Here is a 20,984-nt window from a genome sequence, read left to right as displayed (position 1 = left end):
ACATATATATATATATATAAAATTCTTCTTTCATCAGTCATCCATTATTAATTGCAGACATTCTATATGTTCTTTTTTTCTTGTCCAAGATTTGTTTTTACTTTTTCTTCTTTTTATCTTCAGCAGTGAATGCACATCAAATTAAAGCAATGCAAATCAACTCAAAACATAGCATTGCCCAGTTTATGAGAGGCCTGGTGGTCAGTTCTGGAGAACAATGCCAAAACAAGATAGTCTCTGCTCAGAAGGACCAAACATTCTAGTTTTGAATTATGGGAATGGGAAATAATGAACTGCTGGATAAGTATATATTTGAGGATCACAAACATCTGAGGAACAGGGGCAAATAGTGAAATACCTCAGATGGAATAGAGTACACAGACTGATCATATAAGGGAACGATGGGGTTCCAAGAGGAAAGGATTCAGAAGGGAAATATCCTAAGAGATGGAGAAGTTAGAGTGTGCAATTAGTTAAGAATCTTATCTGTGTTTGAAGAACAGTGGCAAATATTACAGGGTGCCCAATCAGCAAAATACTTCTGTAGTTTTGCACACTTACTTGAGGTTTCATTTACGCATCAGGCCACCCATGTCTATGCAAGTTAGCTTTCCCTACCCTCTCTAGATCCCAAGGCCTGCTCAAGAAATGATATCAATACAACATTACTAATTTTTAAATTATCTGCTAGGCATTTTTGTGGTTAAGTCTTTTTTTTCAGTTCTGTCTCACTCACAATGGCTCAAGTTGTGGTTTCCTTGGCAAAGATACTGGAATTGTTTGGCATATCCTTTTCTGGCTCATTTTACAGATAAGGAAATGGAGGCAATTTAGGTTAAGTGATTTGACCAGGGTAACACAACTGGTAAATGTCAGACACCAGATATAAACTCAGGAAGATCAAAGTACCTGAATCCAGGCTTGGAACTTTATCCATTGTGCCTCCTAGCTTGCCCAACTGCTATATATGGAATATTTTATTATTGCTTCTATAATTTAGACAAACATTAAATAAGTTGAAGTCCCTTCCAATGTGAAGTTGATCATCTACTAGGTATAAGTACTACAATGATCTCCCTTTCCCACAATTGACTCAGACAAGGAGAGTCAATTACCCTAGGTAACTCTATCAAAACAAGGCATATAGCAATACCCTAAATCAGCACTTGCTAAGTATTGGCATGCATGCCCAGCCAGCATTCAGAGGACTGCTCCATACCACCTCTTCCCAGTGTCCAAGGATATTTTTTGTATGCTCAACCCCTCTGTCTAATCACCCAAAGCAAGCACTTTCTCCCTCCACTGGACTAATATGGAAGGCTCTCAGACAGCTTGAATTTGCCCTCTGGGCACTCAAATTCAAAAATGGTCATCAATGTTGTCCTAGAGCATCCCATTTTCCTCACTACAGGGAATCTGAATATCAATAAGTTGCCAATGGCCTAGGTGGTACCCATGATATCCCCAGAATGACTTGCACAATCCCTGAAGTTTGTATTACCCAATAGATTAAGGATATCCACCCATTTCTTCATGACTTGATTTTTTTTTAACTCCATAAGAAACTTAAAAAGAAAACACCACCCAACCTTACTGGTTTTGACAGCCAATTCCATCAGTGACACCAGTGAATTTGACCTATGTCCATTCTCACTAACAGCCCATTCTTTTTTTCATTTTTTTCCACAAAATCTTGCTTATTTTAATTTCTCTGTACTGAGTCTGGGTCCTATTTTCTGGTGGTCTACTTCATAGTGTGACACATTGGAATTCTTAACCTTTGTCAAATTGAATTTAAATAATAGAAATATATAACATAAATAGAGATTATTGAATAAAAGTCAACAAAAAACATAGACTGTAGAAAAAATTATACTGGAAAAAATGAGTATATCTTAAGCAACTACTATTTTGCCAAAGAGTATAATAACCCCTGGGGAAATAAAAGGAAAAAAGAAAATCTTTTCTCAAGGACCTCATATTCCAATGAGGGAGACAGCATGCTAGCAACTGTGTCAAGTAACATATTTTCAAGGGTAATTGAAGAAAATCTATAGAAAGAAGACACTATAATTAAGGGGGATTGGAAAAGACATTTTATATAAAGTAGAGTTGTAGCTCATATTTGAAAAAAATCAAGGAGAATAGGAGATAAGGTTGAGGAGAAAGAGAATAATAAGCTTAGGAAAACAGGTAAATAAATGCATTGTGGGAACATATGAAGTGTCTTTTATGGGGATTCAGAAAGGTCTTTAATATTGGATCAGAGTACACAAAGATGATGCTAGAAAGATAATAGATGATAAATAATCAAAAGATGTGAGCAACAACTGGAACATTTTATTTCTTCCTTGAGGTGAGATGGAGCCATTAGTATTTATCAAATGAGAGAGATGGGTATTACATAATCAGGTTTTAAATTGGGGAGATTCCTCAGATATTAGACTAGAGAATGGAATGGGTTGATAAGGAACATATCTGAAAGATTTTTTGAAATGGAATTATCAACATATTGGATATGCAGGACTAAAATGTGCAGAGGTTCAAATGACACCTAGTTTATTAGATATCCATGAATTTTGTGATGTTCTCAAGAGTCATAGGGAGGTTGGGGGAGGATAGATTGTGTAGGGGAAAGATAATGAATTCAATTATGAATATTTTGAGTTATAAAAGCTTTCTGGTCATATATTTTCAGATATCTGAAAAGGAAGTTGGAGATTAGAGTTTGGAGGGCAGTAGAGATGTTTGGGCAACATAGGTAGATTTGAGTGTTATCAGCATTGCTGTTGTTCAGTCAGTCATGTCCAATTTTTCTGTGACCCCATGGACCATAGCTACTCAATAGGATTTACTTGGTGTGGATAATGAAGTAATTTACCATTTTCTTTTCCATTAGTTCCTTTTGTCATCCATCAGATATGACATGATTTACTCAGGGGTTACCCATCTAAGAAGCGTCTAAGCCCTGATTTCAATTCAAGATGTCCTGACTCCAAGTCCAGCATTTATCTACTGAGCCACTTAGCTGCATCTTAGGAAAATAGAAGTTAAGGGACATGACCTCCATCATACATCTAAGAAGCATCTGAGACTAGATTTATATTCAAGTCTTCCTGATTCTAGGTCCAATGCTATAACCATTGAGCAAGAGCTGCCTTTAGAATCAAATGAATGATAATTAAATCCATGGAAGTTAATGACTTCACCAAGTGAAATCTTAAAGAGCAAGAACACCAGAGGCCTCATGATGGAATCTTGAACAACCTCTGTGTATAGTAGATATGACATGAATGAAGATCCATCAAAATAGAATGTGAAGATATGATCTAAGTAGAAGGAGAATCAAGAGAGATCCACATTTAGAGAGAAGGGAATACCAAGAAAGAGAAGATGATTTTATTGTCCCAAAGCTACAAAAAAGATCAAGAAGGATAAAGACTGAAAATTACCATTAGATTTGGGAATTAAGAGATCATTGTTTATTCTGTGAAATATAAGTTGAGTCTTCTCCATCCTAATGGACTTGATTAATTAGCTACTATTAATTTTCAAACCCTTACCTTTTGTGTTAGAATCAATACTGTGTATTGATTCTAAGGCAGAAGAGCAGTAAGGGCTAGGCAATGGGGGTTAAGTGACTTACCCAGGGTCATACAACTAGGAAGTGTCTGAGGTCAGATTTGAACCTAGGATCCCCCATCTCTAGGCCTGGATCTCAATCCACTGAGCCACCCAGCTGCCCCACTAATATTAATTTCTAAAGATTCTACTTCTGTAGTCTACACTCTAAATGAGAGGTTAATGATTCCAAGGTGTCAGACTAGGAAGTAGAACACCAAAATACAGGGGAGAAGAGGAGAGGTGAAGGAGAAGGAAAGAGAAGAGGAGCCATTGGACAATAGAGGAGGGATGACAAAATTTGGAAAAAAATATTGTGAATAGTAAAATAATAAAATGTTATGTTTTCCAGAGTGAGGATCTAATTCAGAAAATATAACATGAATTGGTATTAGAATCAGTCAGCATGATGTCTAGATTTTTGTTATCCTTTTTCAGCTACATATCAGTGTGAATTAAGGTAGCCAATGAAGGGAAAAATCCATGTATGAGGTTTGGCAGAGAAAGATAGGGGATGAGACAAGTTTAGCCTGAGTCATGGTTTAAGAATGACCTGGGGAACATAAAAGAAACCAAAAAGGAAGGTGCTGGGAGGAGGGAAAGGTATCTCCCTTGGAATATATTACAGAGACTCAGAGATTGAGGATTGGAGCCAAGAAAAGAATCATGGAGTGAACATCCCTGATCTAGACACTTACCTTAAAATGCAGATTTTGAGGGGAAGTGACCAAACAATGGAAGAGGCTACTAGGGCAGAGAATATTTAGGGGTTAGAAGGTTATAGGTTCAGGATAAAGAAAGTTGTTCAGGAGAGTCAAGAGTGTGGTGCCATGAGAAATGAAGTGAACAAAATTTCTTTCTGTGATTCTTACCCAGAAATGTATTAGTGATGAGAGTTTTGAAACACATTGTTTTGAAAGGATTTAAAAGCAAGAGAAAAATAACTGCTGCTTTAATCATGTGTGGTCTTGTCATAATTCATAAACAAATGAGATCTTTCAAAGTCCCTTATTTTAAACTGTTTCTTGTTTCTTTATTCTTACCTCCTTCAACACTAGCCTTCAGTCAAAAAAAAAAGGAAAAAAAGAAAAGAAAACCTATCCCTCCTTTCTTTCTTTTTAAAACTGTTTATTGTTTGGTACAAATAATCTACAGACTTTAATGTGTTTTTCAACACTGGGATTCTTTGTTAGCTTTTAAGTATACAAAAATGTCCCTCCTTCCCCAAAGTGCAGGGCAGAATGGGTTATTACTGCCATTCCAGTGAATTAGATTACTTAAAGAGAAGGGGGGAGGGAAAGAGAAAGAATTAGATTGTGAAAATGCCTAGCCAATGTAGGTATCCAGCTGACTGAACATTTATAGGCACTTTGCCATCAAAGTAAGGTAAATTCACCTATAAGTAGCTATTTAAAAAACATCTGGATAATGAGAATTGTTAAACTTACCCAACTGAATTTCACCCAACTTTAGACAATGGAAAGAAACAGGAAGGGGATGACATTATGAAAGGTAAAATATTAACCCTTTAGAAGCAAACAGTCTTTTAGAGTGCAGATATAACTGAATTTAGAGTCAGAAAGGAATACTGGGTTCAAAACCTGCTTCTGTTTTTAGCTATATGATTGTGAATTGGTAATATGGGACAAATTTAATTCATTCAAATAAGTAATTTGGTAAGATATGTGGAGGAGAAGAAAGAAGAGGGGGGATGGTGGGAAGAGGAAAGGAGGAGGAAAAGGAGAAAGAGAAGGAGAGAAAAAGAAAGAAAGAGGGAAAAAGAAAGAAAGAAAGAAAGAAAGAAAGAAAGAAAGAAAGAAAGAAAGAAAGAAAGAAAGAAAGAAAGAAAGAAAGAAAGAAAGAAAGAAAGAAAGAAAGAAAGAAAGAAAGAAAGAAAGAAAGAAAGGAAGGAAGGAAGGAAGGAAGGAAGAAAGAAAGAAAGAAAGAAAGAAAGAAAGAAAGAAAGAAAGAAAGAAAGGAAGAAAGAAAGGAAGGAAGGAAGGAAGGAAGGAAGAAAAAAGAAAGAAAGAAGGAAAGAAAGAAAGAAAAAAGAAAGAAAGAAAGAAAGAAAGAAAGAAAGAAAGAAAGAAAGAAAGAGAAGTTGTTAAAGAAAAATAAAGAAAGGAAGGGAGGAAGGAAGGAATGAAGGAAGGAGGGAGGGAAGGGATAGAGGGAAAGAGAGAGGGAGGGAGAGAGGAAAGAAAAAAAGAATAAACTTTAAGAAAGTTTCAAGGCTCTGGCTCTCAAGTAAATAGGACTGTTGTCCATACTCCTGATGTTTTCTCTGTCACACAGGCAAGACATTATCCTTCCCACTTTGATTTCTTTTTTCAGGTACTAGATTGGAATTCCAAAATATTTTCCTCTAAGTCTACTAAATAAATCTTGAAATGCAGGTTTATGTAGATTCCACTTGCAATCAGATGTTTACTTCCCAGAGAGGACCTCAATGTTTCTATCATTTAGTGGCTAGATCTACAGAAGCAGAGCCTTTAGAAGTTAATACCAGCTAATTAATCCAGCCCATTAGCCCCAAACCTCCCTGAATGCTGAAAGTACTACTAATGTAATAAGCTTCTCAGTTAATGGAGTCAGAGCTTACTTCAGAGAACAGGCAGCGCCTCATTCATTACTTTAATCAACTGTCCGCAACACTTCACTTACAGTATATATCCTGATGGGGAAGCCATAAAGATGAATGAGAATGCTCTGTTTCATTAAGTCAAAAAAAAAAAAAAGAAAAGAAAAGACAAAAGAAAAACAATAAAACCTATTTTATGTTGTCTATATTTTTAAGAAACAGATATAAGAAGTAGACTTTGTCCCCAGTTAAGGGCATATCTACAGAAGAGTACTGATCTGTACTTCCTAGTCAGAGAAAGTTTTCCAGTGCAATGAGAGATTAAGTAACTTGCCTAGTCAATATGTGTCAGAACTTGGACACTGGTCTTCTTGAATCCAAGGCTAGCTTTCAATCTACTACACCATATAATTCTTTTAAATGCTTTTTTACCTCTACCCTTGAAGCTAAATGAAATCTAAATAAACTCTATTTATATATTCCCATGATATATCAATTTACCAGGTAAGAACAACAACAACAAGTTGAGTATAGAATAATTTTTGTCACTTTTGGCTTTTGACAACTGGAGATTCTATTACTGCTAGTAATACACTGATTATCCTTTTAATGGAATATTCTGGGATGTTGCTAGGAATATGAATTGAGGTAAAAAGATTCCATAGGCACATTTTGCTCTAAATAGTGACAAAAATAAGATGGTATCCCCAACCCAACCCCCTCAATATTGATGTTTTAGCTATATAGCCAAGTATCATAGATTAAAGGATCAGAAGCATTGAATTCAAAATAGTTAAACGTTCATTTCCTGTCAAGTTTATTTTTGTAGTTATTCAATATCTTAATAAATCAAACGAAAATATTTCATTAATTCATTTAGATGGGATGTCTCTTGTTATGTAGTTGATCTTCCCTCCTCAAAGTGTTGAGCAAACGTATGTGGGGTTTGACTTACTTAAGAATAGGGAGATTGTCCCTGGGGAAGGCTGGTTGGGACTGGATGTTTGGAATAGCTTCCATATTTGATGGTAATTATGCTCTTTTCTTTTCTTATGAATCTCAGATTTTCTCTTGAGGGTAGACAAATCTGTCCTTGAATTTTTCTGTCCTCTCCAAGTTCGAAACCTGACTCTGAACATTTTCTGTGGCCAGAGAATGCGGGAAATCCCATAAGAACTGTATCAAGACATATGAGATTGAGAAATGTCTCAACCATGGGAGTCTGTCTCTTTGGATACTATGTGAATCCTGAGTATATGTTTCCTCTACACTTCTAGCCCACTGTTCCCTACTATAGTTTGCATAAAGGCTTTCCAGTGTCTTAATTGAAACATGTTGAAACTAAGTGGCCAGTACTTTGCTGACTAACAGAAGTATGATCACAGAGTTACTCACAGTAAACAACTATGTGACTTTGTCTTTGAGGAAAGCCATTGCTCTCTGGGTTTCTTGACTTCTCCAGTACTTTCCTTACCCTCGAGATATCTCTGTCCTAAGACCCTCTCTTCTGATTGGGAAATCTCAATCCTTATAGAACTATTTCATGAGTACCTGGCCATACTTGCTTCACTCTCTCCTTACTACATGTTCTGGATCTCCCCCCTAAGAGATATGCAAGAAGGGATCTTCCTATCACCTTTCATAACTCTGTTTCATATGTTGTATTCTCCCATTAGCAAATAAGTTGCTTGAGTTTAAGACCATATTTGATGTTCATATTGGTAGCGCCATTGATCACATTGAAATTATCCTCTACAACTTTTGCTTATACAGAGTGGTTTTGCATGTTTTCTGCCCACATTAGACTGGTAATACCTGCAGCACACGGAACGACTTGGGTCTGGTTTTAGATTGCTTGTTTTATTTTGACCCTCCCCATCTTATTATCTTTATTATAGTAAAAAGCAAGTACTTATAAGTTTCTAGACTATTCTATCTATCTATCTATCTATCTATCTATCTATCTATCTATCTATCTATTTATCTATCTTTCTACCAATCTATTCCTTCATTTATCTTTTTTCCTACTTGAGCACTTTGTTTTCACTACTTTTAAATGCTTGAGGCATTTTCCTATTTATTTCTTTGATGATGGATGGTACTGCAAAATGTCCAATGTGCTAATGTCTTCCTTCCTCCCTACATTCCTCCTTCCTTCCCTCCTTTCTTTCTTTTTCTTTCTCTTTCCTTCCTTCCTTCCTTCCTTCCTTCCTTCCTTCCTTCCTTCCTTCCTTTCTCTTTCTTATTATTTTGCAACATCTTCTTTCTTAGAATATAATATCAAAGGTGAATTGCTAGGGACAGCTAGGTGGTTCAGTTGATAGGGAACCAAGCCTGGAAACAGAAGGTCCTGGATTCAATTCTGGCCTCAAATACTTCCTAACTGTGTAACTCTGGGTTAGTCACTTAATCCACATTGCCTACCCTTACCTCTCTTCTTCCTTGGAATCAATACAAAATTTCATTCTAGGACAGATGTTAAGTTTTTATTTTTTTAATAGATTGCTCTCAAACAAGAAAATGGATTGCCTAATTTCATCTTCTTTATATAGAAATAGTTGCTGTAACATTGAGCTTATCTCTTTCTTTGTGTGTGATTCTTCTGTGTTTTTTTTTCTAAGTCAACTGCATAAGGCATTTGATTAAATACTTACTTTGTATTTGCTTTATATTTCCTTCATATAGACTTTTATATGTTCATGATATTTCTAAAAAGGATTTAAGTTCCAGTACAGGAATTGTTTCATTTTTACATATATATTTCATGTATTTTACATGGTTTGTAACACATATAGTTAGTCATTTTTTTATAATGGCTTATCAACTAAGTTAAGTGTAGTATTAAGTTATCATTAAAGATAATCAAATGGAAAGGGAAAATGATTTGGAGTCTTGAGTTCATATTCTGGCCTTAGGCATTTGATTTTTTAGTGATTTCAGCAAATAATTTAAGTTGTCCAATCCTCATATTTTCCACATGTGAAATTTTTTTTTACAAAAAAAAGCCTTTATTCCCTTTCATGTTGATGATTCTATACCTTACTGCTAGATTCTCTAAGCAAAAACTGAAACTAAGAAACTAAGAAATAATCATGTATTATAAAGTAGCATCTAGATAAAAATATATACCTTGTGATCTAGAACCTCTTTAAGAGTAAGTGTCATTTTCATTACTTGTAAGATGAGACAAACTAGATCATTTTCAAGGTCATTTGAACTTGAATCTTTGAGCTGCTTCATCTATCCTGGATTTGAAATCAGGAAGTTTATCATATTTGAGCTTTCTCACCTTCAAGAAATCATTTCAACAATAAAGCCTTCACTTTCTTCATCTATAAAGAAAAAAGGCTATTAGATAAAGGTCAGCTGAGGGCTCTCTCAGTTCTAAAAACAAAATTATTTGAAATTTTCTCTCTAACTCTCCCAGGTAAGAAAATGAGAATGTCAAGATTTGGGCTTTTTCCTCATTATCTCTCAAAATTACCAAAAGAAAACCAAATCCTCCCATTCCATTTGACCACTCCTGTCATGTAATATGAGAAGGGGTGCATTTGTTTGAAGAACAGTTTGGAAATTCATTTAACTCCCATTTCTATAATCAAGATCCTCTTTTTCCTCCTTTGAAAAAGTCTGCCCATCTTCATTAAGCCACTCCAAAGTATTCTATTCTTCATCTACATAGTGTGATGTGCTCCTTTTGCAGTGATTTCAGTGGCCTGATGTTCCAGTGGGGGTGGGGGCTGGGAAAAGCAGGGCCCAAATGTCATTTGGGAAATTGGATATCAACTTTTTTATTACTTCTGTACCAAGACTGAAATGGGAATAATGCACATGGAACATTAATAAAGAAGACTGATGGAGGTCTAAGGCAATTTGAGAGGGATCAGCCTTTTAACTAACTTATGCCTTATGCTAATGCATTGAGAGTATTAGAAACTCATACCTATTACCAACTAGATTGCAGACACCTCTGTGGTCCCTTGCATTTTCACATACCCATTAATAGAGTAATACCCCAGCCAGAAAACCTCTTCTTTTCTCCCTACTTTTTAATGCTGTAAAATATCCTTAGTTCAGATGGGAATGTAGACTCTATTCCAAGCTCTAATATGTACTCAGTTGGGGTACGTGCAAAATGCTCAGGGATGGCTGCATTGCAATCTGCATTGTTCCAGGCACTTGTCGTATGCCATCATGGCCTCTGAGACCTATTGGAGTAGAGGGACATGGGGTATAGATGGAAATCTCTGATGCTTGGTTTTTTAAATTAAAGCCGCAGTGGCTGCTGGATGGAGTGGGGGAGGATAATTGCCTAAATCTGCTAGAGATGAACTGGAACAGAGAAGAGATCTGATCCAGGATCCTCATTATGCCCATAAGAAATTTAGGGATGAGGACGGGTAAGTTTCCTGTCCAAAGTTTAAAAAAAATGATGAAGAAACAGATAGAACTGAGCCTAAGCCTTCTGAGTCTAAGCCAAGAGCACAAACTCCTAACTCAAGTTGTGTATTGGTTGGAAGGCAGAAGAGTGGTAAGGCTAAGCAATGGAGGTTAAGTAACTTGCCCAGGGTCACCTATCTGGGAAGTGTATGAAGCCAAATTTGAACCCAGGACCTCCCATCTCTTGAACTGGCTCTCAATCCACTGAGCCAGCCAGCTGCCACCCAGACACACATTTCTCAATTTCAAAGTCTGGAAACTTCTGTCATGGACACTGTCATATGAGATGGGCAATGAGTTTTGCTTTTATTAGAATAAATATACACATATTACTATATGTATGCATGTATATACTTAAATACATGCATCCATATATATACACTTAGCATATATATAAAACATACATGTGTCTAAATGTCTTAATGTGTTTATATTCATATGCACACAGATAAACATACAGATATTCTATGTTTAAAGCAAAATAAATACATATGTATGCATGTATGTGTGCTATGTGTATATTTAAAAGTTATATTTTTAATTTTTAGTCATTTTCACTCATGTTAAACTCTTTGTGACACTTTTGGACCTTCTTGACAAAGATATCAGAGTGGTTTGCCATTTCCTTCTCCAATTCATTTTAGGAAACTGAGGCAAACAGGGTTAAGCTACTTGCCCAGGGATGCACATGTAAGTGTCTGAAACTGAACTTGAACTTAGGACTTCCTGACTCCAGGTCCAATTCTCTATTCATTGTGCTAGCTAGCTAGCTCCACATAGACACCCACACCCACACACACACCCACACACACATACACACTCACAGACACAGATATTTTTTTGTTGTAATGTGAGACACAGAGTAAAAAAAAAAAAGAAAACTATGTCATTATCTATATCTTAATGTTTTATACTAATCCCTATATTCACACATATACAAAAACACAAACACACATACATGAAATCCAAATACACATAGATAGCTATGTTTGTATATCTGCATGTGTGCATTGCGTGTGTTTGGGCACATAGATTGGAATAGAAAATTAACCTTATCCTATTATGTTACTGTCTTATTGTTTTACTTTGATGCATTACATTATTACCAAAATAGTTTCCTAAAACCCAAGTTGGGGATCCTGTACGTCCCCCTATTATATCATAGCTATGTAGGTACATTGAAAGGCATGACCTGGTGGAGAAAACTAGGACTGGAGTCAGAAAGAACTGAGTTCAAGTCTAACCTTAGAAACTAATGGTGTGATGGGGCAAATCACTTCATCACTAATCCTCAGTTCCTTTAGTTGAAAAATGGGCAGGATAATAACAACTACTTTCGAGGATCACTGTGAGAACCAAAAGAGTTAATAATACTTGTAAACATATTATGCCCTTATAAACACTTAAAAAATGTTCAATCTGTGATGCCTAGACTGATGCCTGGAACATAGTAGGTATATATTAAAGGTTTCCTGGTCAGTTGATTTTTTTTGTTCCCAACATTAGTAAGAGCCAAGGTGATGTGTTTGGAGGTCCTAAATGTCCTGAATAGCTGGGGCAGCATTCACACTGAGATCTTCTCATTTCATCGTGTTTGTAGTCCCTCCGCTCTACCCTCACTCCTTTTCTTATAGTTATCAAACACTCACGAAGGAGAGGAAATGGCTTGTTTTTGTTTTCTTTTGTTCTAGGCTTCAAACACTCGTATCCTTATGGAAAACCCAGGGTAGAAATAAAGGCTATTCTATTTTAAACAGTTCAAGTCATTCATCTAAATGGAATGACTCCTCTTTTATAGGGCATGCTCATTACCTGTAAGTAATTTGGAGCCCCCAGTGAATCCAGTGGGCTTTGAGGCTTTTAGAAAAGACCATATTTAACCAAGCGTCATTATCAGCTAACAAGTGAAATTGATCCGAGCTTTGACAGAACTTGGGACCAATTTGGAAAATCACTGACAAAGAACAATAAGAAAACCCTTTTATAGGGAAGTAGAGGCCACTGTGGTAGTACAAATTGCATTTCCTTTACCAAGAGGCTGGGGCAGAATGACACTCACAGGAACCAGACAGTGAGATGCCCAATACAATAATATCCCTCTGAAAAACCAGACCCTAACCTCCGAGATCTCCAGAAGCCAACAGTTCAATGGCTGAGCATACTACAATAAAGTGTTTAAGATCTAGCTGAGCCAGCAGTCTCAGATATCCCCTGCATGGCTCCCAATCCTCATGAAGTTTTATTACCCTTCACTTGCTCTGTAAAATGATATTTTGCCCCAAATCCGAACCTGTGTAAACATCTACGAATTGGGCAAAAATGAGAGTATTGTGTGATACATAGATTAAAGGATGAGGATTTAAGGAGTCATGACTTTGAGACTTCTTTACTCTGACCTTAGGCAAGCTACCTTTTTCCTCACAGCCTTCAGATTTTCATCTGATGAAAAATAGGGCAGGCTAGATTGCCTCTAATGTCTGTTCTAGTTCCAAATCTATATTCCCATGAGAGGGAAATTCAATCATATCCACTGCTCTTTGCAACCTCAATCCTAGTTGTCATTCTACCATTAATAAGCCTCATCTGGCATTTTAGGTGAAATTTAGAATTTTCCTTTTTATTGTCCAACTCACCAATTTAATGGGAATGAAGTAGAGCATCAAAGTTGTCTTAATTTTTATTTCTCTTACGATAATTGATGAAAGCAGGGCAATGGGAGCAATATCAAATTTCAAACTCTACTGCAAAGGTGCCAATTTTAAAATGATTTGCCATTGATTACAAAATATTGATTTATGTTTAATTATACGTACTGGTTCTATAGACTTAGAAGGCATTAATAAGCTGGAGAGTAATCAGTATTACTCCCGATGTTCAGGGGTCTTTTTCTCCTGTTACATGACTAAAACTTAAGTGAATCTGACATGTTTAACCCATAGAAACCGCAGGGAAGACATCATGCGTGAAAGCAGATTTAAATTAGTTCTTTTGGGATCCAGGAGCAAAGGATAGACTGTACAAATTGGATGTCAAGAAAAATATCTTAAAATTGAGTTTTCCATGAGTGGGATGGTTTACTTTGGAAAGTGGTGTGATTTTTTCTCACCCCTCACCTTCAGGGCATTCAAACAATAGATGGGATGTTCTAGATGAAATTATTCTCAGGACATAGGCCAGATTTTGCCAGGACTACAGCCTCCTCTCCTTCCACCCTCTTATACCATGAGAATTACAGGTTTTTCTTTTCCTTATTTTTGTGTTTGTGACTTGCACAATATAAGCCCCTCATAAATATTCATCATTTTTCAATTGTCAGGCAATTAGCTAACTAGCTGTATCCATTTAACACTTGGTTTTTTGCAATTTGTCACCAGCTTCCATCATTGTATTGAAACACTTTTATCTAATTATTCTAATGAAAATCTGATTGTCAATCTGATGGATTTTGCTCCCATCACAGTTGCCACATCATTTGAGTTGTGCCACACTTTTGGCGACCTCTACCTAGATCTACACCTTCCTCTCTTCCTCACTTTAGTATAATTTCACTCTTCTAGTCTTTCTATATTGACCCAAAGGATTCTTCTTACTCTGTCATTGTCTTCTGCCTACCTCATTATTAAGCTTCTAAAAACTGCACTTTGCCTATAATCCAAAGAAAATAACTTCATCTCTCTAAGCATGTTTCTTCATCTTTAAAATGACAGAGTACAATCAAATGAAGTTTAAAGTGCCCTCTAGATACATTTATTATCCTTTCATTCTTTTAAAATTTGAAAATTAATTTTGGCTAAACAGGTAGAGAGGCAGTTTTGAAGATGAGAGATCCTGGCTTAAATTTGGGCTGAGATTCTTTCTAGCTGTGTAGTCCTGGGTAAGTTACTTAACTCTCGTTGCCTAATCCCTTATCATTCTTCTGCCTTGGAAATAATAATTAGTATTGATTCTAAGACAGAAGGTAAGGGTTTAAAATGAATTTGAATAAGATAGATTTCTAGGATCTCAGACATTCTTTCAATGACTCTATGTAATTAATTTATTTTTATTTCTTTCTAATAATGACAAATACTTATGCAGTACTTTTAGATTTGAAAAATAATTTACATATCTCTGATCATTTCTTCCTTCTAAACCTTTTTGCTAGTCATTACCCTTGTTCACACTTTACAGATGAGGAAGGGACGTCAGTCAACAACAATTAAAAATTAGTTCAACCTTTAAAGGAACTCAAAGATTAATGGGGAGAAATGATATGTAAATAACTAATTGTGAACAAGATTTAGCCACGATAATTTGGATATAATCAGAAGAAGAAAGTCATTAACATTAGCAGAGGCTTATCAGAGAAAGACATTGTAGAGTGCTGAATTTTAACTGATACTTGAAAGAAATCAATGAAGCTAAGAGAAATAGATGGAGAGAAAATTTCAGACATGGAGACCAATAGAGAAAGGACCTGGACCCAACAGATAGAATGTCTCATGAAAAGAGAAAAGGAGACCATTGTTACTGGACTTTAAGGTATGTGAAGAATGGAGTGAGGATTAAGGAAAATAGAAAGGTAAGAGGGGGATCACTTATGAATAGCTTTAAAAACTCAATAGTAGATTTTGGTTTTTCTAATGGAATTAATAGGGAGACATAGGAGGTTATTGAATTGGTGATATAAGACTTTAATTTAAGGAAGATCAGTTTTACAGGTCAATGATGAGTGGACTACAGTAGAGAAAGCATGTAGGAGAGGTCAACCAGAAAGCTATTGTAATAGTCCACATAGTGGTGACCAGTGCCAAGGAAGGGAATGGGGTCAAATGAAAGAGTTGTTAGGAAAATCAAATCTATATGAATCAGCAATATATTCTATAGACAGAAGGAGATGAGAGTGTGTGAAAAGTTGAGGATGAACTATAGGTAATGAGTTTTGGTCAATGGGAGGATAATTTTGCCCATGACAATAATGAGGAATTAGGAAGAGATGAAGAAAAAAAATGAGGGAGTAACAATAGTGAATGCATTATTAGATAGGTTGAATTTAAGATATATAAAACACATCAAGATTGAGTCACACAATATTCAAATTTTGTCTCATGATTCTAAGTAAGCACTCTATCCATGTTTCCCAGATGTCTCTCTGTATCTCTCTTTCTTTCTCTCTCCATGTCTCAACATCTGTCTTTGTGTTTATCTATCTCTATGTATCTATGTATCTATCTATCCATCCATCCATTCACTCTATCTATTTATCTATGTATCTATGTATCTATCTATATATCTATCATCTAACTCTTTCTTATTTTCTTTCTCTCTCATTGCCATATTTTTAGACAATCTTATATTTCTGTGGCTTTGAATATAGAGATGGTAGATATGACTTCAAAATATACACTTCTTGTGCCAACCAGACTCCTTGAGTTACAGATCAGCACTCACAATTTTATCAATAACTTCTCCTGATTTTCCGAAACCAGTTACCTTACTAGTTACTTCAATTCATCATGTGACACCCTCTCCCACTCATCCAGAGAATTCTCCTCATATTCCTATTTTTCTTAATGTATTTCTATTAATAGTGCTATGTCCTTCCAATAATTTTACATTTAAGTGATGCTCTCAAATTGACTGTTTACCTCTCTCCACCCCTATCTCAGTGGAGAAGCAGCCTGACATAATGGATAGAATGCTGGTTAGGGGGTAAATAGGAGCTGGAATTAAATTCCATCTCTTAGCAACTTTTCTGAGATAGGCAAATCCCTTAACTTCACTATTAACTTACTTGCCTCATCTGTAAAAGGCAGATACAACTAATAATAATACCTGTAGTACCTTCCCCATAGGATATTGTGAAACTCAAATTACTGATGCTTCTAAGTACTTAATCAACTAATTTTGATTCTTCTACATGTTTAAGAATTCACCCAAAATGTCTTTTCTTTCTGCCATGATTCTAGTTTAAACTCTCAGGATCTTTTACCTTATCTATAGACGAGTCACCTAGCAGATACTTTTGCTTTTAAACTGGTCCCTTCTGAAAGGTATTCTTTATAATATAGTAGATCAAATTACATATAATCACAGAGTTGTATGTGGCAATTATCCCAACCCAAATATAAAAAGAGAAACTGATGTAAAATTTCTAATACTTATTTAGCAAATCTTTCTTTAAAGATTCCCAAGAAGGGGGAATCCATGATCTGTGAAGAAAGCACATTCTGCTCTGAGATTGCTCTGTCAGGGCACTTTCATTTTCCTCCAACCAAAGAGCATTTTCTCTCAATCAATTTCCTATCTATTGCCTTTTGTTCTAACCACTGAGGTTAAGAAAAAATACTTACTAGATCTATGATTCTATTGAAATAAGGGATATTCTGGAAAGAAAACTCCCTCCACAAATTAGAATTGCTTTTAGAATAAGAAAGTCACATAGCTTTTGAAGTTAAATGACTTACCCAAGATCACAAAGTCAACATGTGTCCAAAGTGGGACTAGAATACACTTCTTCCTGACTTTGAGTTCCATTCGCATATATAGAATTCCATTCTTAGGCAAGACCAAGGAATTTCATACTAAAAATTGAGCTCTGATCATGTAACTACATTTCTTGGAAACCTCCTGTTGTTCTCAACTATCTGTGTAGAGTCTCAAAGACAGAGCAATGAATAAAAGAATAGATATATTCTCTTTATGCTTTTCATTGTCTTGTGAGTGCCGCGTATGATAAAACACAATTAAAAAAACAAACAAACAGTAAAGCTGGTAGGGTAAGGAGTCCAGGTTTCATCCCAATCTTCCAAAAAATTGCACGCCAAGTGTTTTAACCTGTATTGTGCTGCATGAGTCAAGGAATGCAGAGTTTTCGAGATAATCAGGCAAGATGGATGGAAAGAGACTTGTTGACAGCAGAAGGCTGTACGGTGAATCACATTTACTTCTAAGACTCACATTTACAAGTGGTCTTTTGCTAGTGATTGGTGTGGGCCATCCTTCAAGTCCATTATAAGTATATTAACAAATGCATTTGACTTCAGGGAGCAATAGGAGACATGCCAGATGCACTGTAGATTTCTATTTGTCTTTTGGTGCCCCTGTCCAGAATTAACAAGTGATGTTCTGGTAGAGACCTTCTAGGAGAAATAAACAAACCGCTGTCGACATGCTCTGGCCAGAGCTGGCTTCCCAACTGAAAACAACGCCACTAATCTCCAGTTCATATTTGGGCCGTTGTGCTCTCGGCTGGTGCTCGTACACTGAGAATGAAAGGAGCTAAACCAATCGACACAGTGTTATCTCCTCAAAGCAGCTTGTTCAAGCTGCTTGTACTATAGATTCTCACCTTTGCTTTCTCCTTCTCTTTTGCCCTTCAGGTCCCCCACCATATGAAGACGCTACCCTATTACAGCTACGATCAGCCGGTCATCGGGTACTGCCAGGCTCATAAGCCCCTCCATGTCAACAAGGGATATGACACGATTTCCCGGGAGCAAGCTGAGACGACCAACCTGGAGCTCAGTCGAGACCATAGCTTCATTGCCACCATTGCTCGCTCTGCAGCCCCAGCCATTTATATTGAAAGAATACCCAATTAATGCTGAAGACCATTTCTCATGGGCGAGGGGGGAGGGAGGGAGAGGGAGGGCTTTCACTTTAAAGGAGAACTGGGTGTGAGCTCACAGCCACCCATACAGTTCCTGCCACCAACATTATGCCAGGAAGAGAGACTGAAACAGTACCACCTTCAAGGCAGAGGACTACTCTAGCATGGCAGGAATGACCTGTATGGTTCAGCAGGGAAAACTCCTGGATTTTTTCTTTTGCTTTAAAACTCAAAAAGACAAAACTCTTGGATGTAAATAATAAAGAAAGATTGTCAAGTTCTTATTAAAATAGATTTCACTCTAGCTACATAAAAGAATGGATTAAGAGATCTGTTTGTATATCTGATTTTCTACACTGCACGGTTCCTTGGCTAGTGAACCACAGGCAAAATTAAGGGTGGGGGGCGGGATGAGGGAACACAATACATGATTTCTTTGTTAAGTGTTTATTACTCAAAAAACTTTGTTTCAATTGATTTTTCTTAAACTATGTTTCTTTTTGCTTGATTTTTCTTTTATTTTTTTGTCGTGTTTCTATTTCCAACTCTGATCATGGGCATTATGGCTTGTGCTGGACCTAAAGGATGCTAACATTGGCACAGGACTCAAAGAAGTATAGACGATGACTGACTGAAAAGGGGGGATGAAAACACAAGTGGAAACAAAAACCCAAGGTGCATGTCCACTCGAGATGTCTGCTGGAAACTGGGACAAGTCTTGGAGTATTTTTTCTCTTCATTACACTTTGCTGTGAACACAGGTCCATTTTCCTGTTCTATCAACAGGAAGGAGAACACCAGGCACCTCACTACAGATAAAAACTGGCATATCTATTCCTTCCTGGATTGAGTGGATTCATGGGAAATTTATCGTGTGTGCATTGAACACTCCTATAGAAAGGAAAATGTGTAACATGGATTCTGTTTTGTTTGTTTTTAATTAATTATCAGTTAGCTTTTGTGTAGTTTTTATCAATAAAAGGAAAAAATAGTGGTGGAAAAATAAACATATTATTTTGTGGTTGGGACACCACAGCCAACCTAAGGTTTTGAGTGTTTCCTGGCTGTATTGTAGATTTTTTTTTCCCTTTTCTCAGTCAAATTGGCTTAATGCAATGCATTTGGCTTTTGTGAATGACAGCTGTTTATGCTAAAGGAGAAAATAAATAAGTGTTATATATATATCAAACCACCTTTATTAAAAAAAAAAAAACAGGAAACTGAGACCTTGGGAAGATTCATGAGTTGCTCATACGGTTACGCCTTAGAGAAGAGATTTAAGTCAAGAATCACTGACTTCTGATCAGTTATTGGTTCTCCTCTAATTCAAAGCCTTAGGGCTCCAAAGCCATGACTCATTCAACCATGTTTTGCTGCTTTTTAATGTAGTTTCAATCTATTGGGAGTACAGGATGATACTATGATGCATATGATAGATGTAACCATAGATGTAAGCATAAGAGGAGCCCTAAGACTTTATCAGATCTAATCCCCCTATTTTGCTTCAATGCTCTCATTGTACAAATCAGGAAATTTAAATAGTAGCAGCAGCAGCAGCAGCAGCAGGAGTAGTAGTAGTGATGGTGGCAGTGGTAGCAGTAGTAGTACTAGTAGTAGTAATTAATAGCAATCATGTAATAAGTTGTACTGGTAGTACTGGTAGTGATGGTGGTAGTTGTATATAATAAAGGCTTTATAAATATTGATTGATTAATATTAGTAATAGTAGTAGCAATAGTGGTACCAACCACTAACAACCTACTACACATAAGGCACTATGCTAAGTACTTTTTCAAATATCTTAATTATGCCATTATTTATCCCCATTTTTCAATTAAAGAAGTGAGGCAATGAAAGTACTTTCTGAAGGTCACACAGCTAGTAAATGTCCTAGGATAGAGTCAAACTCAGGTCTTCCTGAATCCAGAACAACCATTATTTCCACCGAACCATCTCGTTGCCTCAGTGATCCAACAATTTATCCAAATTTTCATTGTTCCTCCCCCTACATACTGGTCCTGTGATGTCTAGACAAGATGAAAATGAGAATGAATCCAAAAAAGATGAAATTTAATTGTGACAAATTTGAAGTCAGAATTTCAGCCTGGGGGAGGGGAAGATGTAAGGAAAATATTTGAGCTACCTGATTATTTGGAAAATTGCCATGTGCAAAAGGAATTAGACTTTTTGTTCTGTCTGTTTCTTTGTTCCCAGAGGGCAATAGCAGGAAGAAACAACGAACCATTGTAGGGAGCTAGATGGAAACTTAACCTAAGGAAGGAAATAGCTGATAAGAACAGCAACAAAATAAACCAACAAAATGACAATAATAATAATTAATATTTCTGTAATTCTTTAATGATTACCATGCACTTTACAAAGGGTATTTCATTTGGGTCTCTTGTGGGCTGTGGACAAGTAGCCTACCAAATAGACCTGTGCAGTTACACGTGATATTGAGAGCCTTGACAAGTGGTGGTTGTCCTCTCACTAGAAAGTATCGAACCAAATGATGAAGGATTCTTTACTTTGGCTATATCATAGATGGAATTTTCTTTCAAATTTGATTGGAATTTATTCTTTGATATTCTTCAAAATTCTGTGATTTTGCAATTCTAAAGCCTAAAGAATTTAAAGGCCTTGACTTAAATCAATAGGATGGTAAATAGAAAAAAAATGAGAACTGAATTCAGGTCTCCAGATCACCTAGCCCATCTTCTTTTCCACACTGACCAAGGCTATTTGTTGCGG

The 20,984-nt window shown here is 36.3% G+C and overlaps 1 protein-coding gene across 1 annotated transcript in view; it reads left to right on the top strand.

Moving 5' to 3' along the window:
* The window catches only part of LRRTM4 (leucine rich repeat transmembrane neuronal 4), an 889,482-nt gene extending 870,204 nt beyond the window's left edge, over positions 1 to 19,278 (top strand). The window contains exon 3 of the mRNA XM_007477807.3: positions 18,004 to 19,278. Coding sequence (XP_007477869.1) covers positions 18,004 to 18,225 — 222 coding nt within the window. The 3' untranslated portion in view covers positions 18,226 to 19,278. The remainder of the gene's footprint in view (positions 1 to 18,003) is intronic.
* The last annotated feature ends 1,706 nt before the right edge of the window (positions 19,279 to 20,984 follow it).

The sequence above is a fragment of the Monodelphis domestica genome, chromosome 1 (genome assembly GCF_027887165.1).
Source record: "Monodelphis domestica isolate mMonDom1 chromosome 1, mMonDom1.pri, whole genome shotgun sequence".
NCBI lineage: Eukaryota > Metazoa > Chordata > Mammalia > Didelphimorphia > Didelphidae > Monodelphis > Monodelphis domestica.
The sequence above is the reverse complement of the archived record's forward strand: the minus strand, read 5'-3'. Positions and strand labels throughout refer to the sequence as shown.